The following is a 25,165-nucleotide window of genomic DNA, read 5'->3' as shown; positions in this document are numbered from 1 at the left end:
CTCTAACCCCAGGTGTTGTGGCATGGGTGCTTCGTACTGCACTGGTTTAAAGCAAAAAATAAGCACTTTTAGAGGGGTCCATACATATTCTTGACTGATCTAATTATTAATAGTAATAATACTGCACAAGGGCTACTGCTAATGTAGTCTGTAAAGATGCTTTATCATCTGGCAGCATCCTCTGCTGGTGGGTGCACTTTTACACCATCACAAGCTGCACCCTACTTCCAGCCAGGAGCAGGAGGGAAAATCACCAGGAGAAGGCAAGATGCCCCCCAGGGCTTCAGCCTGGCAGGAGCTGCTCTGCCTAGCTCCATAGGTGCCCAGAGGTCCCTGCTGCCCTTCTCTTCCTCCCTGCCGGGGCTGTGTGAGCACTGGGAGCATCCCTGCTGCCCTCCCCACTCTCCTTTATCACCTCCAGGTGTGCAGGCGTGGGGAGGGAGGGGGTGAATGCCCTCAAAGCTTCCTCCCTCCATCCTTCCATTCCTTCATCCTCCTCCCAGAGCCGAGGAAGAGCCCAGATGTTGGCAGGCCCGAGCCGGGTTCATCTGTTTCACATGACCCAGCGCCAACTGCTGCTCGCTGCCCTCCTCCCTCCTTCCTCCTCCTTCTTCCCCCTCCTCCTCCTCCTCCCTCCCCGGCTCCAGCCTCGCAGCGCGGCAGCGGCCGCGCAGGAGCCGGGTGCCAGGGGCCGGCAGGCGGGGAAAGGGTAAAAGAAGAGGGAAAAGGAGCGTTACAGCATCCCGGCACGGAGCATGGGACCGCCCTAGGACCGCTCGGGGAGCCGGCCGGGAGCGGAGGGAAGGGCCGAACCGGCCCCGCGCATCCCCCGGCGGAGCGGCGGGCGATGGATGCGGTGCGGTAGAGCCGAGGCCTGGCCAGGCTGGTGCAGCCGAGGGAGATGCTCTCGTCCTGGGCTTGGAGCTGAGGGGCCACCGGAGCCGCCGAGAGAGCGGGAAAAGGTAACGGGGTCTTTGTCTGCCGAGGGGAGGGAAGGAGGGCCGGGGCTCCCCTTCCAGCCCCGGCCCCGCGGGGAGAGCCCAGCCGCAGTGTGCGGGCTGCTCCACGCCCCCCTCCCTCCATTTATCTCAGAGACAAATGTGGGCAGCAGCTGCTGTCCCTATCCTTCCCCCCACCCCTCAAAAAAAAAAAAAAATACAAACAACCAGAAAGCCTCCACCCAATCCCCTGAATTTGGTGGGCGAGTAAGGGAGACGATCTCGGCGGCTGTTTTTTCTGCACCAGAGGGAACGAGAGGGTGTGGGGGACAGAAGCTGGTGCTGTGATTTCTTCCCCCCCCCTCCCCGTCGCCCCCCGCCCCAGTAATGTCGATGCCTGTCCCCACTGACCGCTAAGATGGACTGCTCCTTCCCTTCCAAATGGCTGCAGCAAGTTTAATTCAGAGCTGGGGGCTTCGCAAAGGGTAACCCCCTTGGCCTGATTTTCCTTTCCTCTGTGCACCTTTTCCTAAAGCAGGACAAGAAAAGTTGCTTCAGACCCAGGGCTAGAAAAGATACATAAATATCTCAGCTTCCAAACTGTGCTTGCCTGGGTGGATCTGCATGCCTTGCAGACATGCTCTGCATAAGGAGGGTTTCTCGGCCGCATTGTTAGCCCTCTTGCTGCTGGGGGGGGGGGGGGGGGAATGAGAAAAGTTGTTTCAAGCTTGTATGTAAAATTTCCAGGAGAGACAATTGTTTCTAATAATAGCCCTGGCAGCGGTTTAGCAATGCAACACGCACAGATGCGGGAGCGAGCGAGCAAATCTCCCCTCTCAGGCAAGCTAGGGCGCAGGGAAAGCTGAACTCTCAGCTCCTTGGTTTGGTTTGGGATTTTGAAGCCTTGTCCTGAACAAAAAGCCCGGCACCATTCGCCTTTTCCGCCGGGAAGGGGGTGTGGTGCTTCTGCTTGCGCTCCGCACTTGGCGGGCACGGCTGAGCTGGGCTTTCCCGGTGCCTTCGGTACCGAGTGAGGTGAAAGCCCGGCTCTGCCCAGGGCCAGCTGGATCCTGGAGTGTCTCGGACTAAATCGGCCCCTGGGGTTTGATGACCATCCCCTTCCCACGCACGGAGGGCTCTGTTACTGGGATGGGTGTCTGTGCCATTTTCTCTGCCTAAAATCTCCTGCCAGGCACCAGGGAGATCTCAATAGAGCTCGAACTATCAGATTGTTCCCCTCTCTCCTTGCGGAGGTGGTAGGGGTCCGGCTGCTGCCCACTCAGCTGCCTGCACACTGACTTGAACCCGCGATGCTGACCCTGGCCGGGTGATGGTGCACCAGCTCGGGTTGGTGGCTCAGAGCCGCTTGTCTTTACCTTCCTGACACAAGTGACTGGTACCTTGTCTTCTTCCACATACTGGTGTCTTTTAAGGAGGTTTTGAGTTCCAGTGTCAAGTGGGGATGGTGCCCCAGGAGGAAGTTTCCACAGCCCCGCGGTGCCACTGAGCAAGGGGGCTGTGCAGAAGGAGATGTCACTTCTTGTTACGAGAGAGGATAATTTGAGGGGTCTGCAGTCTCAATACCACCTCACATCAACCTCATTAATGCTTCTAAATATATAAAGGGCAAGTAGGATGGACCCAGGCTTTTCTCAGTGATGTCCAACAATAGGATAAGGTATAATAGGTGCAAGCTGGACCATAGAAGGTTTCGTGTAAATGTAAGGAAAAGCTTTTTCACTGTGAGAGTGACAGAGCACTGGAACAGGCTGCCCAGTGAGGCTGTGGAATCTCTTTCTCTGGAGACATTCAAAACCCTCCTGGATGTGTTCCTGTGTGACCTGCTCTAGGTGACCCTGCTCTGGCAGGGGTGTTGGAGTGGATGATCTTTTAAGGTCCCTTCCACCCCCTAACATTCTGTGATCCTGTGAAGGTCAGCTGTGTGTCTCTAAAGACTGAGCAGGCTGAAGGAGACAATGAGAGCTGGTGTTGGTCATCCCTGGTGCTGCGAGTGGCCCTGTCCAGATCAATTCCTGCAGTGAGGATCACATAAAATAAACATTTTGTTCTTAGGTGGTTTTTTAAACACCCAGGCTAGAAATATGGGATCTCTGCCATCATTTCAGCATAGATACACTACTCAGCTACTTACAACCCACTGGGGAAGCTCCCTATTTCTTCTGGTTTTTGACAGTCCTGCTGCTGTGTCTCTGAGCTGATTATTGTATTTAAAATGCAAGTCAATATTTGGCGATACCTGTGGGCAGAGCACTGGATCACTCAGGACCACACAGCAATGCAGCAGCTCTTGGCACAGGGAGCACCTTCTGTAGGGATCATATCACATTGTTTAGCTAAAAGCTTTGGTTAGTGTCCTGGGTGTTGTTAGCAGGGACGTAAGACTGAAAAAGACTTCCCAAGTCAGGTAGCCTAGTCCCATGGATCACAGGTAATTACAGTCCTGCATATCCTCTTTGTTTCTTGCTTATAAATAACAGCAGAAGGTTTGAATGCAGCTTAACAGGTAGTAAAGGCAAAGTAAAACTTTGTGGCATAAAATGAGGGAGAAAAAGCCGTGTTAGGGAGAATTTGAAAGGGGCTTAGATGTGACTGAAGTCTGAAGTCCCAGTGTGGTAGGATGTTGAAGGAGAGGCAAGGGTCATGCAATGTGGGAGGGGTGAGGCACACAGTGGAGGTGTAAGAGAAGTGTGTTGATCCAACAGCAACTACATTTGGGGTCAGTGCTTAGTACCCCAAAGGTGCAGTCAGGCAGTGTCACCCACTTTGTGCAAGCCAAGCAGGAGCAGGCTGGATCTTTGGGATGAGCAAAGGCTCCTCTCAGGCATGGGCCATGCTGTCAGGGACCTTAGGTGTCTTCCCCTCAAAACTGTGGAGGTCAGTATTCCTGATTCTCTCTGCTGCAGTCACAATCTCCTTCTGTCTGGGAGAGGCAGTGCTGAGGGGTGACCCATGAGAGCAGGTGACAGTGGTACCCTAGGGTCCTCAAGATTCATCATAGGATGGGGTGCAGAGCTGGAGCCCAAGGTCACTTGGCAGTAAATCTCCAGCCATCCTTTGCTGGCTCACCCTTTCCAGGGGCTGGATGTTCTGGTTGTCCTGTAGACCCAGTGCAAGCAGAGCTTAGCAGGCAGCAAGGTCTGACAAGGCTAAGCTGCAGCTGAATTGCTTGCAAGACACCTCCAGCTCCAAATCCCAGTTTGTCCCAGTCTCTCTCAGGCTATACAGTTCCCTAAGTCAGCAGAGGTTTGCCCAGTGTGGCCTTGGGGACCACTGCAGCTGACTCCATCCCTTGATACTTCTCCTTATCTCAGACTTTTAACAACTTAATTCCAAGCCCTCTTTTAAATTTTAGTATGGATTCCCTCTCCTACAAAGCCACAAATGATTTTCTGAGGCTGCACAATGAGTTGGAGTCCCTGTCTTCTGCTCTGGAGATGAATCCCATTAAAACCAAAATAACCTTGACTGCTTTTCTTTCTGATCTGACACTGAACAGGTGCCCCAGACAGACATTTGATCACCTCTGAGTTTCTGGGAGCACTTTCATTTTGGTGAATCACAAGCATGTAGGGTTTGGTCCTTCCTCACTCTGCCCCAAGTCACCTTTGCACTCCTCCTACTTGTGGGTCAGTGACAACCTGAAGGGTTATTCCTTGCCTACATCAGTCTCTAGTAGGGTGCCTTCCAAAATAAGCAGAAGAACTTGAGGTTTCTCCCTTTCCCAGTGCATCCCTGCTTTGTGGCTGTGCTATACTGCTCTGTACGTCCCTGCATGGTGCCAGTTACACGAGGAGCATCCCCATGGGGTGGCATGTCAGCCCTTGCCTAGCTGTGAAGCACAGTGGGGACCAGGGAACATCTGATTTCCAGTGCAGTAAATTATACTCCTGTTTACAACCCCCTCTGTCTCCTTTCTTAGCAGATACAGCATCCTTCTGCTCTGTCCTGAGCTGTGGTGTGACGTTTTCATGTGATGTTAAGCTATTGCTTTGTCCCACCATCAAGAAAAGATTGGTCGTGGGTGGGAAAATGTCCTTTTCACCCTCTCTGCATTAGTGGGATATGGCATGACCCAGTGTAGTAATCTTTAGGAAAAGTCTTTGAGGGCACAAAAAGGGAGGCAAAATGAGCCTTTTTTACTTGAAGCTGCTGTGAAAGTGTCCACTGACAATCTCCTCAAAAGCTGAAAACTGAAAAAATGTTGATACTCTCATTTTGGCTACAGAAATCCTTTGTGTGTACATGGGTACCACGTGTAACAGGTAGCATTTTGGCAACAGCTCTTGGGCTTGCCAACCTGCACAGCTCAGGCTCTGTGTTTAGGTTATTTTATTATTTTCTTTTCTTCTTAGAAGTTCCCAGATCTCCCAATCAAAATAAATCCACCCATGTTTGGGTTTCCTGACCACGTGGAACCACACATGCTGCAAGCACTGTTGGCATCCCATCCATCCCAGCTGGAATATTTCATGCTGGGAAGTGCTTTGCAGATAGAGGAGCAGCCACGGGGTCACCCTGCTGCTTTCACACTGGGTTTGTGCAGGACAACCTGTCACATCAATGAGCAGCTTGGAAAGAAAGCACAAGACCTGAAGTTGAAACATGGCCCCCACCCTAGAGAGAGGAATGTGGATGGAGCTCTTTCCACCTTTAAAAACAGATTTGTCCTTGCTGTGCATGGAGGGTATCTCCCCTGGCTGTCCCCAGCTATGGTTTTGTGAAGATGCCCATCATCTCAACACGTGGCTACCATGTATGTGCCTGTGGACCACCAGGCACCTGTGGACCACCAGGCACCCTCATTTCCCAGTGAAATGGGGCACTCAAGGGGACATGGATGATTTAGGGGACATGTAATCAGATACAGTGCTTGCTTTGTGCACATACACACCAGTGTGGAAGCATGCTGGAAAAAAAACAAACTGGAAAATAACTTCCACTGTCTTCTGCAATTCTGACCAGGGAAGACCAAAAGACTTCAAAAAAAGCTTTCACTGTCTGAAGTGATCTGGGCTCCCCTCCATGCTTTGAAGCCACTGAAGGAGTCACCAGGGCTTGTGCTTCAGGAGGTGGTGGGAATGGGGGACACTGAGACCAGGGGGGAGCTGGAGGAAAGCCCTGAGTCTGCTTTGCCTTTGTGTTGCACCACGGAAGGTGAAAGGCTCTGAGACTACTCTTGGTGATTCTGGGGGAAACCTGTGAATCTAAAGGTGCTGAGCTGTGTCCTTGCTTTCTCAGTCCCCTCTTGCAGGCACAACCAATTGCCTGTGTGGCTGAAGGCTTCTCCAAGATGGGTAACAAATCCTGGGAGCTGAGGGCTCAGAGGTATCAGATCCAGCTGCTGAGTTTGCAGACATTGCATCAGGCTCTTGTCTCTTCACTTCCCATCCTTAACTCTTCTGCATCGATTCTTCACAGGATTAAAGAGCTGCTGGGTCTTCTTCCAGAAAGGAACATCCTTTCCTAGCTCTTAGAAGGCAAAGGCATCTGGTGCAAAGAGGCACATATTACAGGCTGCTCCTGTGCAGAGGTCACAGGATGTCCATGTTAATTATGTTGTGAAGTCTCCTGATGCAGACAGGACCTGGTCTTGCAGCACCTATAACCTAAGAGCTCTTGGTGCAGCAAAATCATGGCATTAGCCAGAAGGTTGATGGGAAGGCTGTCCCCTGGAGGCAGTTTTCCCTGCTTGACACCAGAGTAGAGCTGGTGCTCAGCATCAGGAGCTACCAGGACAAGGAAAGGCAGGTAGGACTCCTTGGTGTTCCTCACCCATCTAGGTGTGCAGAAAGAGCCAATGGGAAATGTCCCAGTCCTGTAGCCTCAGCTCTGCACTGCTCAGTACAAGGTGTGCCCCTCAACAAAGCAGGAGCAGAAATGGTTAAACCAGACTTCTGCATGTCCTGTTTAAAAAACAAAAAAAAACAAACCCCAAACAAACAAAAAAAACCCCACCAAAAAACCCCCACCCAAACACCTGTATCTCTGAGGATGAGTCAGCTGCTTGTCATCTGCATGCACTCTGCATCTCTCCCTGTCCTCCCAATGAAACCCTGTTGGGGGATGATGTCCACCCAGTGAGGACTCTCTCAGCTGCTTCAGCTCGGGCAGAACCCCTGGCAGCTGCCCAGCCTGGCACCAGCCACAGCCCTGGCTCTCTAAATCAAATCTGTGTCAAACCCACTGATGAGCAGTGGCTGGAAACAACCCGGTGACATATTTTTTCCACTGGAAGCATATCAGTTGTGAGAGAGTTATTCAAAACAAGAAAAATAAATAAATAAACAAACGAACAAACCAAAATGACCCAACACACTTCTGTGCACAGATTAACGTAAGTGTATTCTCTATTATGTGTTATATAGAGCAGTGCTCAGTGCCATCTATTGACCCACTCTGCACTGCCCAGTGTCTTAGCTCCATTGATCAGGGCAATCAACACTCACACCTCCCAATGCTTAGTGATACAGCAGATAAAAAACACTTAAGGAGTGCTAAAAGGACACTTTGAGCCTTAAATCTTAATTTATCCTATAAACATATTTCATGAATACTACTGCTTCCACTGCCTCAGGTCACTTTGGTCATCTTCCTATGAACCTACATTGATTTTCTTTTTTCTTTCTCCAGCAAATCACACTTGTTTCAATATCAAATAAATTGTCCTGTTCTCATCTATAACTCTATAACTAAATGATATGTTCTGCAAATATTTTTCAAGAAGTCTTGGATGCTCTCATGTAATTACTACCCTTGTCTGCATGCACAAATGAGTGATATCTGGAACAGTTTGCTGAAAATATGCCATGTCTGAAGTGTGAAACCGTACAAAAATTACATTTTTGTGTATGTTTACAAGGAATTAAAAGTCAGACGTAGGAGAGATTAACAGACATTCTAACATTTTGGGGAAAAATAATAGTAATAATCTATTGCTGTGTACTTTAGAACCACATGGTCTTTGTCATGAGGATGACTCAATGGTGCTTGCTGCATTATGTAGTAGGGAATGAACAAGGTGACCAAGTGTCCCCACAGAGAGGTTGTTGTGACTTAGTGCAGTTCAGCACTGGTAAAGGATTGCCCTGTAAGGTAATTTAGATCCTTTTCCTTTCAACCATTGTATGTCATTTGTGCACAGCCAAGAGAATAAATGCAGAGCTCTTCCAGGGGAAGTGAGACCTTCCCAGGACATATCCCAGTTTTCTGTGCTTAAAAGTGGATGAAGCACTGCACTCCTTGTCCTTGTACAGAGAAGCCAAAGATCCTTTATCCTCTTTCCCTCTGAGCATCCCATTTTAGTTCTGCCATTGACATTTATTTATCTGGAGTTCATTAAGGATTGGCAACCCAAAGAATGGATCATAGCTCTTGTATGTAATGTGTAAACATGGGATGAAACTACAGAACTTTTCTTAAAGTGATTATTACCTAGAAAATGAGTTCACCATGGGGGAAGAAATGAAACAAAACAATAAAGATGGCCTTAACACAGTGTATCTAAGCTCAGAAGTTTACATATTGGGCAAGTTATCTGGGGTTTTGACTAGGAAGTTGGCAGCAAGGAAGATTATCTAGTTGTTGTCTTGTTAACATAGGCATGAGGGGAGCTTATTATTTGCTATGGTTTTTGGTGAAGCCTTTGGGCATTGCTTTGGCATAGAGATGAACAACATAGTATGGATTAATAGCCCCAAGGTCCATAGTGTGCACACAGCCCACAGGCTGCCCTAGCAACCCTCTGGTTGCAGTGGTTCCATATGGGTCAAAGGGTTTCACTGTGCTTAAAAATGCTCCTTAATGCTCATTGCAAATTGCTTGGGGGGTTGCTCTGCAAAAAAGTCACAAATTAATGAGGAGCAGCATTTCAGGGCCCCATTCCCTGACTCAATTAAAACTCATCTGCACAAAAGCACTGACTGCAAGGCACACCCTGAGCTGGTGGGAGAGGGAGCAGCTGGGCTGCCTCAATTGCACAATTCTTTATTTATTATTTATTCCCTGCACAGCCCTTACCCATTGCTGGGCACAAGCAGCTGCACATGCAAAAAGGGTATAAGAGCAACACAAGCTTCCCAGGTCAGAGGAGGACATAGCTATAGGATTCCATTTCAAAGCAAGATTTTAAGAGCTCAGGCATGTTCTTGACCTCAAAACATTGACCTAGAGCAGGTGTCCACATTGAATCACCTGAATAACTGCCTGGCTTAGTGAAGGCTTATCAAGGCACACGTCTTCTTAGCACAGAAAGAGTTGCAAATCTGTGTGGTTTATAATATCTGTGTCTAGTGAATCCTTTAGTCTAAGATAATAAATAATACTGAAAACTCTTGTCACCTCCCTACAGTCAGCCTCAGTTCCAGAGCTCAGATGCTCTGACCAACAATGTCAAAGCTTCTACACTCTCCATTCCTGCCTTGTAAACACTGGGGATAATGCTTGGAAACTGACTTATTTTTAAGCTGGCTAATTATTTTTCTACTAGGCAAGAGAGGGAACAGAATGAGTTACAAGGGTGAGAGGGTCCAACACAGGGCAAAGTGTGCATTGGGATTGCCCTCTCAACATCAACATCAGAAGGCAGGGAGGGCTCGAGGTGTTCTACTTCCCTTTGTGTTTGAAAAGATTGAGATCTGTATTATTTTGAAGAAAGAAAACAATACGTGACATAAACCAGCACAACCTCCATTCTAGTGAGGAAGCCAGCCTGTCCAGGAAAGGACTTTTCTTATCTCAGGATATAACTGAAATCAGGCCTCTCCAAGCAGTGATTTAGGCGTCTGCCAGGTAATACCCTGCTTGTCTTAAAATGCAGCCTTGGAATTAGATTTAATTCTAACTGCATGGCTCAAACACCAAGTGTTTTAAGGTTAAGATGTGGTGTTCCCAGCTTTAAAGTTCACCTGAGAGTTATTGCTTGATGTTGTAAATGGACTTAAGGACCATAGGAGACGGGTTTTCATTTCAGCCCCGATACAGTAAGCCACTTAAACACTTGCTTATGTCACACTGAAATAAATGGGATTTATGGACACGGCTGTATGTACTTTGCTGAATCAGAGCATTTTTGCTGAGCACTGTTCAGAGGAAGCATGAGAAATAACCTGTGCAGATGTCCTTGGGTGATGTGGGAACTCAAGCAGAGCTGGAAAGCACTGCACAGAGGAAGCGAGGAGGCCCTGGGCAGGCCAGGAATTCTTTTGTCAGCTCTCAAGACAAAACAGGGAAGTCACCAGGTCACTCAACCTTTAGCTTGCCTTAATTTTTCTCCCATTATCCCCCCTCCCCAACGACATCAACACAATGGCTGGGTTGCACCTCTCACAGCCTGCTTCCACAGGGTGACATTATGGCCACAGCATCCCACCTCCTTTCCCAAGGAGGACTCCTGTTTGCTTATTACTGAGGCTGTTTGGTTTTTTATCTCTTTCTGGCAAATGAGCATTGGCATAAATGAGCACATCATTTGATGCAACCCTTCTGAACCATCCCCTGTGCAGATCCCCATGCGATGGGTAACATGAGCTCCTCCAAGGAACAGCAGCACTCCCTGTAGGACAGGAGAGGTGTTCAGGAGCTGTATTTCTAACCATGGCTTCAACAATTTCATCTCCATTCCCTAGTCCATGGGTAAGGACATTGATTTTCTTGAGGGGTGGGATAAAGAAGTTTGCAAAAGCCAAAGAACGTGCACAGGATACATTCCTCCAGTCCTATCAAACTTATGGAAAATGCTGCATCCAGCAGCATTGTATAATACAATTGTATATAATAATTGTATATACAGCAATGTATAATTTCTGACCATTCAGTCCAGCTGTGGACTGTGTATGTGTTTTACATGGCCTCAGAAAACTTCCCAAACAGGGAAGCCCCTGCAGCTTTACAGGCTGGATCCTGGTTTTGTATCAGCCATTTGGCTACTTCTCTTTGCATCACCATTATCTACATCTGCAGCATCATTCCTGGGCCCATCTTTTCAGCTCCAAAGCTCCATTTGCCTCCAAGTTCCCTTGAAAAGGGATGCTTAAAAGGATGTTCCTGTTCCTTTGAATATGCAACATCTTCATTCCTCTACAGAAGTACTGCTAGTTGATGGCGGATATATGAGGATACAGCTGGGATACTCTTCCTAGGGAAAAACCAACTGGCTTACAGCTAACCTCTCCTGCTCCACAACACCAAATAGCCTTCTCAGTTAAAAAAATCTTGATAAAATTTGAATAGCAGAAGTATTGTCTAATGGGTTTCTACATGTTGTAGTGAGAAACATCAGTGCTTCTGTATTGGCTTCTTTCAGAAAGCTCAGCCCATGTTATGAACTGTGTCTGCCCACAGGCAGGGCAGGCTGTACAGACCTGTGCTTCCTGTGCCACGAGCCTTGTGCCAAATTGAATCATGTTTCTCCCTCTTAAAAAAATACCTACAAACCAGATTTTCCACTGTTAGTTTAGGAAAAGGCTCGTGGCAATGGAGCTTGTCTTCAGAAACAACCACTTCTGCAGACTGTCTCCCCATCCTCAGAGCTTCCATCAGCTGGAAGCTTGTGTCTGCCTGAAGGGTGAAGGGGATGTGTGAGTGTACATGAGGGCATTGGGGCTGAAAAGCAAGATGGTGTGAGCAGTGTTGGAAACCAGGATGACCTGCATCTCATCCAGCACAGGGCAGCATGCAGACCCCATGTCTGGGACAGATAAACCAGATTTACACCACCAGTCATCTCACTCCTCTTCTTCAGGGATTGTCCCCACTGAGTCACAACTGAAGGACTCAACACGAGCCAGAAATGTGCACTTGCAGACCATAAAGCCAACCATATCCCAAGCTGCATCAAAAGAAGCATGGCCAGCAGGTCCATGGAGGTGTTTCTCTACTGTGCAGTGCTGTGTCCAGTTCTGGAGCCTTCAACACAGGAAGGACATGGAGATGTTGGAGCAAGTCCAGAGGAGGACTACAGAGATGATCAGAGAGATCGAGAACCTCTCCTCTGAGACATGATGAGAGAGTTGGGGTGGTTCAACCAGGAGAAGAGAAGGCTCCTGTAAGACCTTACAGGCATTCCAATACCTGAAGGGAACCTGGATGAAAGCTGTGGAGGAACTTTGTAAAAGGTTGTATAGGGATAGGGGTAATGGTTTCAAACTGAAAAGGGGTTAAATTTACATTAGCTGATAGGAAGAAATTCCTTACTGTGCAGGTGGTGAGACACTGGCACAGGTTGCCTATGGCCCATCTCTGGAAATGTTGAAGGCCAGGTTGGATGGGGCTTGGAGCAACGTGGGGGTTGTCACTGCCTGTGCAGGGTGATTTGAGCTGGGTGATCTTCAAGGTCCCTTCCAACCCAAACCATTCTGTGATTCTATGACTACAAAAATGATCAAACCTGGAGGAAAGGCCTCTCTGGGCAGAGCCTTGCTTGCTCCCCACACCCAGCCAATCCTGCTTTTCTTCCCATGAAGCACAGAGCCAGCTGTCACCATGTCCCCTCTCTCCAGGTGCCCATGCAAGGATTAACCATGTATCCCAGCTCTTTGCACACAATCTCAGAGCCACCCTCATCCCAGTCACCACTGCTATTATTTATTCGATGCTGATACAAACCAGCAACTGGAAAGGATGCTCTGCAAGCAAATGATATATAAAAGAAAGCTAGTCCATTCCTCCAGGACCTTGAAGTGTGAGTGTAGAAGAGGAGGTGACAGATGGATTCAGGCAAGCAAAGAGACATTGCTGGCCACCACGACAGACAGATGTTTGCAAAACTGTCCCCGATTCAGCAAAGTGAAATGCTGCCACATACACAAAATAAACTGTGCAGACATGGTAAGGACAGCGGTTTTTCCCCCTCTGTCTCTCTCCCTGCAAGCTTAGGAGTTGTCAGGATGGGGATGCAGTGAGAAGTGGTCAAGTGGGAGGAGGATATTTAATCTAATAGTTTATTGTACTCAGTGGGCTGTCTCCTCTCCCCATCTCCTTTCAGTGGGTCTGTCCAAAAAGGTGGGCAGAGTGACACAGATTTTTGTATATTTAGCATAGCAATTTACTCTTCCTAAATGCACTGAGCATTTAAGAAATACTCTGCCTCCAATTATAATTTCTGATTTGAGTCGTGGAATCCTCTTTCTTTCTGCAGTCATTGGCTAATGAATGTGCCGTGGATATTTATAGAACTGCCACTGGAAATAGCATTTGCATTTGTGCCTGTGAGTTATTTAGCGTGACAGCACTTTCACCAGGAGACTTTTTTTTCTTTCATTTTGAAAGGGAAAGGTTCCCTTTGGAGCTGTTTCCTCCCGTTGCCTTCGCTAGCTGTGTTGGATGGATCAGGTCTGTGGGCAGTTGCTGATAATTCAGTGAGGAAGCAATGGGTGAGGAGGGATTTAGCTGAGCATGGTGCTGGGTTTTGGGCCATATCAGACAGTTTGTGGGATTGTCTGAGACAATTGTTTGGAGTCAGAGCAAAGATGAACAGAGAGGAGGGCAGCTGCCAGAGCAGCTCAGGCCACAGAGCAGAACAACAGCCAGCCTGCCTTCCCTAGGAAACCCATTGTGTAAATATTTGTGTAGGAGTCTCCAAAGGAGATTTAAAGTCTTGTGATAAAGGTACCTAAAACATCCTTTCCTTGAGAAAAACAGAAGGTCCCATGAGTAACCACTAGAGATATTTCCTTTCTGTAGCATCAGAGTGAACAAGCATGTACATCAGGGCTTGTTTTCACTGATGGATCTCAAAGCATTTTGTAAAGGATGTCAGCATCAGTTTTCCCATCCACAGGGTGCAGGAGCCAAGGAGCAGCGAAATCTCTCATGCCTTGGGCACAGTCAGCTCTCCTGCACACTAACCCAGCACCTCATCCACACAAACACATTCCGTCAGATCTTCACCTGCCTTACAAGCACCATCTGTGTTTGTGTATTGGAGACATACTATCCCCAGTCTTTACACACTTGTGTATAAATGACAGAGCTTTTAAAAAACTCTCATGCTCAGCTCTGCAAGCGCTCAGGGGTCATGCTGCATGTGCAGGCACTGAGAGAAGTGGCAGATTTTCAGAAAAACGTGACGTACTGAGCTGTTTGGGGGGGAGGGGGAAAAAAAAATCTGTTCTCTATTTTGGTGCATGATTTCCATCTCAGTTTATTATAAGTCTGGCCCATGAAATGCATGTGGCCCATATTCACACCCGGCATGTGCAGCTCCCTGCCATATGGATGCACTGCTAGCACTGCAGAGTGTGTAACACAGTCCCACCTCCTCACACATCTTGGGAAGCATTGGAAACTTGGGAGGTTGATGTGGATACAGCATCCTGGCTGCTGAGCAAGCATCAGGAATAACCACGGAGCTCACCCTGGAATTCTCCCACCTACCTTAAACAAATGAAGTTCCCTCTGCTTTGAGCATCGAGAGCATCTTAACTGTTACATCAAACTGAACACCTGATTTAATACTTTTTGGAGTTAGGCTAGAAGGCTCTGGCCCTTCAGAAGGAAAGTGGGAGCTTTGTTGGTGTAAGTAAACTCACTCACTGAGCTTGCAGTGAAACCCAGGACTTCATTAATAGTAAGCTCCTTCACTTCCCTACCACATCAAGTGTCCTTCTCTTCTGTCAACAGCTCTGGTCAGCTATTGATTCTTGTCTCTTTGCTGGGATTTTGTTTTCCTCATGGTGCCTTTATGCCTCTTTGCTCTCAGTTCCTCCCATCCTTCTTTGGGTAAGAGCCTTAGGAGTGGAAAATGTTGTGATCATCCTCCATCCAAACTCTGGTGCTGCTTAGCTCGTGCTTAATGACCTTCTGCTCCCACTCTCCCATCTATAGGGCTTTGGTGTTGATTTCCCCTTTCTGGTTACAGAGAAGCAGAAGAGGTGCCTTGACTTGTCCTCCTGGAGCCAGCCACAGCCCCATCCATTGCAGTGCAGAAACCACAGATCAGTTGATCTGCAAAGCATCAGAAACACCATTTTCACACAGACAGGCTGTGCTAAATCAGTTCCTTCTCAATGTGCTTTCTGATGTTCCCATTTCATGCTCTGACAAAGTAGCAGTCTGCATTGATCTGATGATGCAAAAAAGCGTGCAGTGTGGGCTTCAAGCACCCAGCACCTGGTGGAACAATAAAACAGAAAGGAGGGAGGGCAGGTACATTATATTTTAGCTTATAACAAGTGGGAAGCCCATCTTATATCATCTTTGCTTTTCTTCTGGGAAAGCAACATTTGTTGCTATGACTGACCATCCTGTCTGTCTATGGAAGGAAATGAACCACAGATTTTGCTGTGGTCCTTCTGAGCTTCAGGCTATCAGCCAAGACAAAACCAGAAGCCCCCTCACTGTCTGTGCTGTACTTGGGTCAGTGCTGGGTCTCTTTTTCCTGTCAAGCCTGTGCAGTGTTGATGCATCCTCAGCAGCTCCTGCAGCAGCTCTTCACCCTCTCTTGTGCAGAAAAGCCTGGGTGAAAACAGCCTGTGGGCCACTAACTGCGGTCATTAACATGTAGTATGAACCTCCAGACCCCTGGGAGGCACAGAAACACAGTGGCATTAAAAAAATAACACATATGTCTTTCTGTGTGCCTACACACTGCATGACCAAGCCATAGAAGTGATCATAGTCTTTGACAGCCACTTTTCTGATGGACAGAGGTGCTGGGGACAGGCTGATGTGAAAGCAGTGTGCTTTCCCTCCCTCTTTTCTGCAAGGGATGTCCATGAAATATCTTGTAATCAGTCAACTGCCATGTGTTGAATTTCAGAGCTTTGCTTTATGCAGATATTTCATGTCAGCAGCTGTTTGCATTCGGGATTTCTTTAAGCAGTGAAAGCACTAAGGAGATACAAGACTCTGGGTTGGAAAAAGAGGGAGAGCTGAATAACCTCCACACATAAAGCAAGTGTTTTGCTGAAACACTAACCCCCAAAGTCAAACATCGCAGAAATTTTTCTCTCTTCCCCCTTTCATCTTATTTTATCCTACTTTTAACTTTGGTATAACCAATGGAACATAATGCATGAGAGCTGGACTGTATTTCCATCCCTGCCAATGCGTGTTCCCACCATGATAAACACACTCCTTTATCTCTTGCCTTGGGTAAACTCATATTAAAATTGAGATTCAGCCTGTACCCACCATCTTGGGGATGCAGCAGATACGTGACAGTAAGAGGACAAGAGAGATGCCGAAGCAGAGCTCAGCCACTCCAAATTTTATCTGCTGGGGACACCCAGCAAAGAGAGATTGCAGCTCCCTGCATGAACGCAGCCCCCATCACTCTTATTCTGAGCAGGGCAAAGCATTGCAAAGCCCTTCTGTGAGTCCCTGGCATAGCTTTACAACTGAGCTGAAAGCTCTTGAATTCATAGCGAAAAAAATATCCCTCACCAAGTAACATACCTTATGAGAAGCCATAGTTTGCATAGGATTATTTACTGGAGAAAACTCCCTTAAGAAGACAATTTATTGCCCTGGTGGTAGCTGACTGACATTTATGAGCAGCCTTGTTTTACAAGGCTTTCCTTCAGCTGCAATGCCAGGACTCCAGTTGTGCTCACAAAAAAACAAGAAGCAAAGTGATGTTATTTAGGGCACACCATACTCCAGAGGTGTGTGGGTGTGAGTAACAGGAGGTAAAGTCTGCTTGGACCCTGTGGGATTGTGCATGCCAGGATTGCAGATTTGGAATGAGTTGAAGGGAAAAGCTTATTTTGACTGAAGTTATCTCATAATAAACTCAGTATCTTGCATGGACAGCTTGAGAGTCAATAGAGCTGTTGGCAGTGATGGATTTTTGCTAGGAGGAAAAGTTTAAGGCCAGGAGAAGGGTCAGTCTGCCCTGGCCCCAGGACGGGAGAACAGAAAGACTCAGGAGCTCCTGTTGGGCTCTTGTGCTGAGTGCTGGCAATGAGCAGGGTGAGGGTGATGCTGCTGGAGGTGGCCAAGGCTGTAGACACATGGCAGTCACCATAAACACCCCTGGATTGTGCAATGAGTGAATGTGATGGTGGGGCATTGCCAGCTCCCCTCCAAGACCCATCAAGGCACAAGAGTGGGTGATTTTTAGCCCACAGATCTATAGCACAAAGCTGACTCAGTTGATTCCCCAAGCCCATATCTCCCTATTCTCTGCAAGGTGGGTTTGCATGGGTGGAGGGCAGAAATGCCCAGGCTGCTGCAGCAGCTGCATCCCTGAGAGCCTTTACCCACACTGCCAGTCTCCATGGACCTTCTGCTCCCTTCTGGTGGTGCTTTGGGACTTACCATAGCAAGATATATCATTAAATTGAGCTGGGGATCCATGCAGTGCTCAGGAAGGTGCTTTGGTTGGAGGGTGATGGGCCTGATCCGTACTGTGGGGCTGAGCTGTGGCTGCTGTGGCTCTGGGCGTGCAGGAATGCCATGGGGTGAGCCCATTCCAAGGGGCCTGGCTGTGTGCTGCCTCAGGCATGCTGAGGAAGGGATTTCCAAGAGCCAAAGAGGCTTAGGCAACCCCTATGCCATTAGCAGATAGTGGGATTGTATCTCTACGTGCTGAAGGGCTTTGCTGGGCTGAGTTGGGATCTGCAACTCTGCAAAGTTGCTCCTCACTTAGAGTGCTCTGTGCAAGAGGAGAGACAGGAAAGGGTTTGACCAACTGTAGAGGCGTTTTCTCAGGCCACAGCTCATTTATTTCTCAGCATTTTAATCTACAGGACCTTGGAAATCTTCTGTAAGTCTATAAATCTTCTATACATGAAAGTTTTGTTGATGTTGTTTGTTAACAGTTGCAACAAACTATACTGGTCTGGAAGCACTTTTGGAACAATGAGTCCTATCAAAAGTAGGACATACCAAGGAGGACAAGCCCATTTTGGGATTCAGGCCCAAACTAGCAGCTGGTGCAACCCCAGGGAGAACCATCAGGGCCCAGGGAGGAGCCTTGCTGGCTCCGTGGTTCCTCTGGGATGGTTGAATCACAATTTGGGGGGAAACTTCTCTGTCTGTCTCCTCCACCAGCCAAGCCAGCTGTGAAGCCAGAGGCTGCTCTATGAAATATCAGGAAGCCCTATCCTGCAAACCATCCCCCCAGCCCCATTTTTCAGGCTGGAACCACCTCCTCACCCTCCTCCTGGCAGCTGCATCCAAGCAGCCACCACATGCTGCTCCGTGACAGCTACCAGGGTGGCTTTTTTCCCTTTCTCTTTCGGGCTTTTTTCTTTCTCTGGGTGCCAAAAGAAGGGGGATTCATTAAAACATAAACAAAAGCAAACCAAAACAAAAAAAAACCCACCCACAAACTGAAAGCCCTGCACTGAAGGAAAGGCAGCAGCCACGTGCTGAGCTGGAAAGCCCTGACCCCACGTTCCTCTTCTCTCTCTCTTGCAGATGACGGAGGGCCGCAGATGCCAAGTGCACCTCCTGGATGACAGGAAGCTGGAGCTCCTCGTTCAGGTGGGAACCACACATTTCACCACACGATGGTCTCCTACAGCCATGGGGTAGGGGAGTGGGGTGGGGAGGCAGAAGGGGGTTCAGTTGTTTTTCTCAGCAACTTCACTTCGTGACTGCCCACAGAGCTCGGGGGAGCTGCGTCAGCGCTGGGTGGGGAAGGGCTGCGAAGATGAATTCAGCACATAGTTTGCTTTATTCTGTGCCAAAATATTCCCAGTGAGATAAAAAAGCAGCTCTGGTCATTTTTTGATACTGTTACTATATCACTTAGCTATTGTTTGAGGCATTGCTTAGCTTTAAGAAATGTATTACATCTGCTTAAAACGCCTCTGGCATTTATCTCCTTACTTGCCATTCTAAGTTGCTGGGCTATGATGCTGGGCTCCTCACTGGAGGCAGCTGTCAAACATAAATATAATAATGCTGTCCTCTGCTCCATCAGTCTTATTTTTTATAAAAAAAAACAAACAAATGAAAAAAAAACACCAAAACCAGGAATTTTAGGTGCTGTGTACTGTTGGGCTTATGGCAGCTATAGCATCTGGAGCTTTTCTGACAATTTTGGTTTGTGTCTCTGAGATCACCAATGGGTTAATAAAAAGAATGAAAAGAATGTCTTTCCTTTTACAAAGACTTCTACAGTGGCCACAGGCAGCCCTAGAAGCAGGAAATGAAACTTCCCATAGAGACCAAATCCCAGCCCACCCCCCAACCCCAGCTGCAGCTGATAAGCTGGGAGGGAGCAGGATCCTGCCCAGCCCCAGCAAACCTGAATGGGGACTTCTGAGGGCACTTGAATGGCAGGAAGCACACTCAACCTTGTTTTCTGGAAAGTTGCTTAAAAATACCACAAACAGAATGTTAACATTTCTTCAAGTACATGGTCACCGAGGAGGGGAAAACCCTCAGCTCCCCGTGACATTCAGTGTGGTCAAAGAGTGTGTGAATAGCTGTGTCCAGGGCTGAACAGCTACATCATAATATCATATATTCACAGGAGGGTTTGGGTTGAGAGGAACTTTAGAGATCATTTAATCCAAGCTGCTTGCAGTGAGAAGAACCATCTAGAGCATCTAGGTCAGGTTGCTCAGAGTTCTGTCCAGCCTGACCTTGAATGCTTCCAGGGATGGGGCTTCTGTCACCTCTCTGGGCAACATGTTCCACCTTCTTACCACTCTCATTACAACAAATTTCTTCCCAATATCTAGTCTAAATCTACCCCCTTTCAGTTTACAACCATTACCTCTTGTGCTATTAACTCAGGGTGAGTAATTAAAACAAAACACAATACAAAAGGTCTCTGCAGGCTGAACATCTCTGCACCAGGCTCGCTGAGGCTCAGCAGCTGTCTGGGGCACAGCACTTGGTTTCCTGTTTCATATAAATGCCTTTTAAATTTGTCTCGGTTCAATGAAAAATGAATGGGCTATTGGGGAACAGCTCTGCTAAAGCACTGCTCACAACATTAATAATCACAGTTTAAAATATAATGCAGGAAATCTATATGAACTGCTCTGGCCAACCTGCTTTTTTTGGGTTTTTATCAATAACACACAAAAAAACCCACATGAAGATGACAGCTGAGAAGGCTGGTTTGGAAAGCTCTGTGTCCATTTCAGAGTGAGCAGAAATAATACCATGCAATTATTTTTTTTTAACTGTTTGATCACACCTTCAATGGGGATTTCTAGTGATCAATATAGGAAACAAATTGCTCTGTAAATCACACTAACAAGTTTCCAAGTGACCCATGGCTGGATTTTATTCGCACAATAAATCATTTTGCTGATTTAAAGTAACATATGAATGGGAAAAGCCAGGAGGTGTGGTTATGAAAAATTCATGCCCAGAAAAAGCAGCAACCTCTGTTGCATGTGGGTTGACCCAGCTCTGCAAGCAGCACCTTCCTTGCCTTTATGCATACAGGATTATCCACTGGGATATCTCAGATGCTTTTCTGGTTAAGTGAGGCTTTTCAATGGTTCTGCTCAGGGTGGTAGCAAATAAGTCACTTATGGATAGAACAGAGGATGAAATGTTTGGATTTGAGTGTGTTTCAAATACTGATACTCTTTTGAGGATGTGGACAACACTTGGGATTGCCTGCCTGGAAAGCACAGACAAAGCCACCAGCTTTGGGGTGGTGAAAAAGAATGTAGAGTTCTGAACTCTGTTATTTTTATCATTACCTTGTCTTGTAGCTGAACTGATGAAGAGACTGTAAACAAAATGTTCATCCAACCTTGAGCTTCTTGCTGTCACTTCAGAACTGTGTTTTTCTGTGGTTATTTTGGCATGAGCTGAAACAAAGAGTTGATTTGCTGGTTTATGCTGTGAAAGAGATTCTCCCATAGCTGTGTTGGGCCTTAGCAACTAGACCTATGTTGGCTTGCCTTGCTTGGGCAATTTCTCATGTGAAATTTCCTACTTTCCTCTAACCTCAAACCTTTTTGTGGAAGCTTTTCTATAGCTCGTTTCACACTCTCATGTCAAGCTTAGGAGAGAAGGTTGGGAATTATAGAGCTGAGTTCTCTGACGTGGGTGACATCCAACTACATCCTCACCTGGATCTCAGCCTTGCATGTGCAATACCAAGTGCTCTGCTTAGAGAAGGGTTCAGGGATCGTGGTGCTGTATGTTGGAGTGGGAAGAAACCAGCAAAAGATGCTGGGTCTGACTGAAAGAACCAGTCAGGAGATTGGTACTGGTCCCTTGAAGGGATGGAGAAGGCCGGTGGCTCTGGAGAGCTGAAATTATTTCCTCTCCTGCTGCCTCGGGAGCTGCTGGGTAGAAACAGATGCATCTGGGAACGATCAGGGTGTTTTCAAAAAGCAGTGTATTGAGCAAATGTAGTGCCTTTTTGTCTGCAAATTAGCTGTGATCAGACTCAGGGGTTTATGAATATGTCATTCCAAACCTTTCAGTTGGCGGTTAACAAGGACCATGCCCCGGGCTGCAGGAGGATGGCAAATGTGGTAACTCTGCTCCTGTGCTTGCTCTCAGGAGACAGCCTCAGCTCTGTGCAAGAGCTCTGCCAGACCAGATTGGAACGTTTCACCACCACAAATTCTCTCCTGAAACAACAAAGCCCCCCCAAGCTGGCCACACAGCTGCTGCCAGCGGGACCCCCCACACGCACGTGTTTTATTTGCATTACTGACACCCAAAAGTAAGATTTTTGTCTCAGAGGCAGCATTTGTAACCCCTTCCCATCAAGGCTTGCTTTAGTGTTGGCTCATAACACAAGGGCTGGGGGCTACCACCATCAGGAACATGATCCTGGGTTTCAGTAACCAAAGGGTCTTGACTAAACTCTTTTTCTCCCAAGTTGATCAGCTGCAGAGTGGCAAATCAGCAGCTAAGGAAAAGCAGAAACACAGGCTTTGCAGATGAAAGACAGCCCTCCCCAGTGTGTTTTGTCAGATAAATGCTGAAATTTTGAAGGGCTAATCATAAAAGGAGACAGAGGAGGATCATATGGAAATCTCTTCTGGAGGGTCTGAAACTCAAAGCCTGTTTGACTTGGGATTAGGCAGAAGAGTTGCATTTGGTATGTGTTTCATTTGATAAATGCCTTTTGATAATGTGGTGTGTGTGGCAAGTTTACATAGGATATTTTTTTGATAGCATTTTCTTTCTGAGCAGGAGCAGAGTGTGGCTCCTTGGATTTTCTTCCAATCTGGGTTTTTTTTCCTGTTTCTATTTGATGCATGTTTAGTTTCTAACACAGTTGTGGTTGGTTGCTTTTTTGTTTTTTAGTGTTTGGCTTTATCCAGCTAATCCCTTTCAGCAAGCGAGTCCCTTTGCTTGCTTCTGGAAAATGGATTTGCTCTCATTGCCCACTCCCAGCCTCCCAATCTCTCACATTATTTCCCTGTGACCATGTACCATTTTTCTGCTGCACGTGAAAGGTTTGCATTGCTTTATTTAAAGACTTTTGTGTAATTGGCAATTCATTCTTTTTCATATGTGTGTTTTTTAATAAACATGGCTTTTTTCTGAGCTGGCTGAATCAGGTGCTCTGGCTCACTGGTGCCTGTTATCTGATGGAAGCTCCAGCTACTGTCACCCAAAAGTGTTATATCTCCTAATTCCTTCTTTCTGGAAGAGTTATTGCAGAAATAGAGCTCATCCAGGGCTTGTAGCAGAGTTGTATGTGGGGTCTGGAGCTCCAAAATCTGATTGTAGGAAATAACTGGGTATTATGTTTCTAACCTTTTCCCTGAGGAGAACCAAACCCAGTTTGGAAGAAGCAAGGAGAGATGTGGGGGCCAGCACTATGCTTGTCTGTAGGTGGTTGGATGGTTAACCCACATGGATGTCCATGTTGTAATTTCTTAAGTAATCTTTGCTACCCAAACAGCTCAGGGTAAGCTAGGTAAGCATTTCTATCTCCTAGCTGAGATGCAAGAGCATCCAAAACCATGTTAACAGCAATACACACAAACAAAAATTAATAGGATGCACTGAACATCCCTCTCCAACTTTTTCGCCTTCTGTACTGACTCTGCTTGCAGCAAATCAGGAGTCCTTCAGGAGCCCAGGGCTTGTCTCCAGTGCTTCAGTATCTCATTCCCAGGAACCCCCTCCCAAGCCAGACTGGGAGATGCTGGTAGCTGAGAGCCAAGACTGGGCTGGCAAGGTGCTTTGTGAGCTGGTGGCTCCCAAACAGTTGTCACCAGCATGGCCATCCTGGTGGAGATGCTCAGGTCAGAGAGCACCAGTGCTCCTCAGTCCTCCAGGCTCAGCCTTGCTGGGGCAGAGACACTGTCCTGGGGAACATGCAGCATCTTTGGAGAGCAGTAATTCCACTAATAATGGTTAGAGGGATATATAAAATGTTCTGCTCACCTCCCAAGAGGCTGTTAGAATTTTTGCAATATTTTCAGTATTGCTCGTGGTTGGGAAATTGCAGTCAGTGGGGTTTTAACCTGCATTTTCTTGCTGTCTCACTTCTTATGCCAATAAGCAGGGTGCTTACCAGGGCTGGCAAACACTGGGCAAAGGTTTCCCATTAGGGGGAACCAAGGATGGCACCTTTATGCCCTGGGGGAAAAAAAACAACTGATTTTGGATGGAGGTATTGCCTCTGGACCATAGCCATATATCCCATCCTCAGAGCAGGATAGAGAAAAAAAAACAAAAAAACAACAAAAAAACTGGGTTGGGCTGATTCTCACTGAAAAGCCACAAAAATTGCAGAAAAGCAGAGTCCAACCCTGCTCTGCTGCTGGAACCAGGGATGCCTTTCAAAGGCCATGACCATAGATGGAGAGGTTTGGGTGTCAGTAGCCACCCTCACTGTGGGGGAGAGGCAGATGGGTTCCCTGCAGTGCTTGCAGGCTCTGCTCCAAAAACACTTTTAACCATCTCTGTGGAAGGCAGCAGCAGCCTGGACGGGGTGAGTACTCCCTTGCCTATCCCACCACCCTCCCAAACACCCTGCCAGGAGCATCACAAGGAATTTATTGCTGGGGTTACTTATAGGGAATATCCTCTAAAGCATGGATGGGCTGGCAGTGATGCCTTCAGGGAGCATTCAAGGGAGGGTCCCTGCATCCCCACTTCCCACCTAGCCTCTCCATCCCAAATCATCCCCTAAAGGCTCAGCATCAGCTTAACATCTGTCCTCTGAGTGGCTTTGTAGGTTGTGGGGTTCAAAAAATTTCTTGTTGCTTCCCAAAAAAAAAAAACCCAAACCAAACCATGTTTTCTGTAAGGCAGAGAAATAACTGGAGACCAGGGTGAACTTGGGGCAGGGTATCTACAAGGAATCTGGCCGGACCCAGTCCTTTGTATTGAAAAAAATGTGCAAAAGTGTGACTTAGGTTGTAATTTAAGATGGGTTGGAGAAGGGGTGCTCAGGTCTGCCTTTATTTTCCCTAACTAACTGCAGAACTTGGACTCTGGTATAATTCTGATTTCAAAAGCAAATCCTGATTTATTACAGCAAAATTAATACTGTAGTTGAGCTCTGTGAAGTGTTTGGAAAATTGCAAAGTAGATTTTTTAACATCTTCAGCATTAAAAATTGTTGAGATCCACAGCTTTGGATCAACTTGGGAGCTGTAGAGGTGTCGGAGATGGGATTTTGGGACAAACCACAGAATTCCCCCTCTGCAGCCTGTGGCTCCTGGCAGATGAGCAGTGTGGAGGCATCTCTCTCCTGCAGGAAAGACTCCTCCTGGCCTCCCACCTCCTCCTGGATCCCCATTTTTATCATCTTACACACAGCCAGCATGACTACAAAGAGAGCAAATGTAGGGCTGGGTTCAGTCAGCACAGGATGTGGAAGGATGGAGGAGTCTGCTCTGCACAAAGGGAGGTGGGAGCCTGGACCAGAGCTTCAAGTCTCACTGGGCAGCCAGTGTGCTGTGGGTTAAGAGCTTTTCTGCTGAAAAGTTGGCTGTTTACCAAAAAGTAACACTAGGGAAATATGTTTAGCACTGCTCTGAGTGGAGTGTGGTGCTGGGAACATTGTTGGCTTTCCCAATCAGCAAGGTTGTTGCCCAGTACGGAGATGGTGCCTTAGGCTGTATTGATGGCTAAATAAAAAATGGACCAGGAAAGCCAGGTCTGCTCCCAAACCTATCCTTTTCATCTTGCAAGGCAGGACTATGCTGAGCTGCTCTACAGAGCCTCACTGATTCCCTTCAAAAGCATCCACCACTGCCACTCATGGCCTACAGAGCATCTGGAGTCAGACTGGAGGGCTGTAGCTCTGGGTTTCCTTTCTCATCTTAGGCTCCAGTGAACCCAGAAGCCCTCAGAAGTCAAGC

The 25,165-nt window shown here is 47.4% G+C and overlaps 1 protein-coding gene across 2 annotated transcripts in view; it reads left to right on the top strand.

The window, feature by feature from the left end:
* The first annotated feature begins 640 nt into the window (after positions 1–640).
* Positions 641–25,165, top strand: part of FRMD4A (FERM domain containing 4A) — a 149,191-nt gene continuing 124,666 nt past the window's right edge. For both annotated transcript variants that reach the window (XM_030456226.1, XM_030456230.1), the window contains exons 1-2: positions 641–962; positions 18,321–18,386. In XM_030456226.1, coding sequence (XP_030312086.1) covers positions 852–962; positions 18,321–18,386 — 177 coding nt within the window. In that variant the 5' untranslated portion in view covers positions 641–851. The remainder of the gene's footprint in view (positions 963–18,320; positions 18,387–25,165) is intronic.

This window comes from Calypte anna, chromosome 1 (genome assembly GCF_003957555.1).
Source record: "Calypte anna isolate BGI_N300 chromosome 1, bCalAnn1_v1.p, whole genome shotgun sequence".
Classification (NCBI taxonomy): domain Eukaryota; kingdom Metazoa; phylum Chordata; class Aves; order Apodiformes; family Trochilidae; genus Calypte; species Calypte anna.
This window is presented reverse-complemented; position numbering and strand designations above follow the sequence as displayed.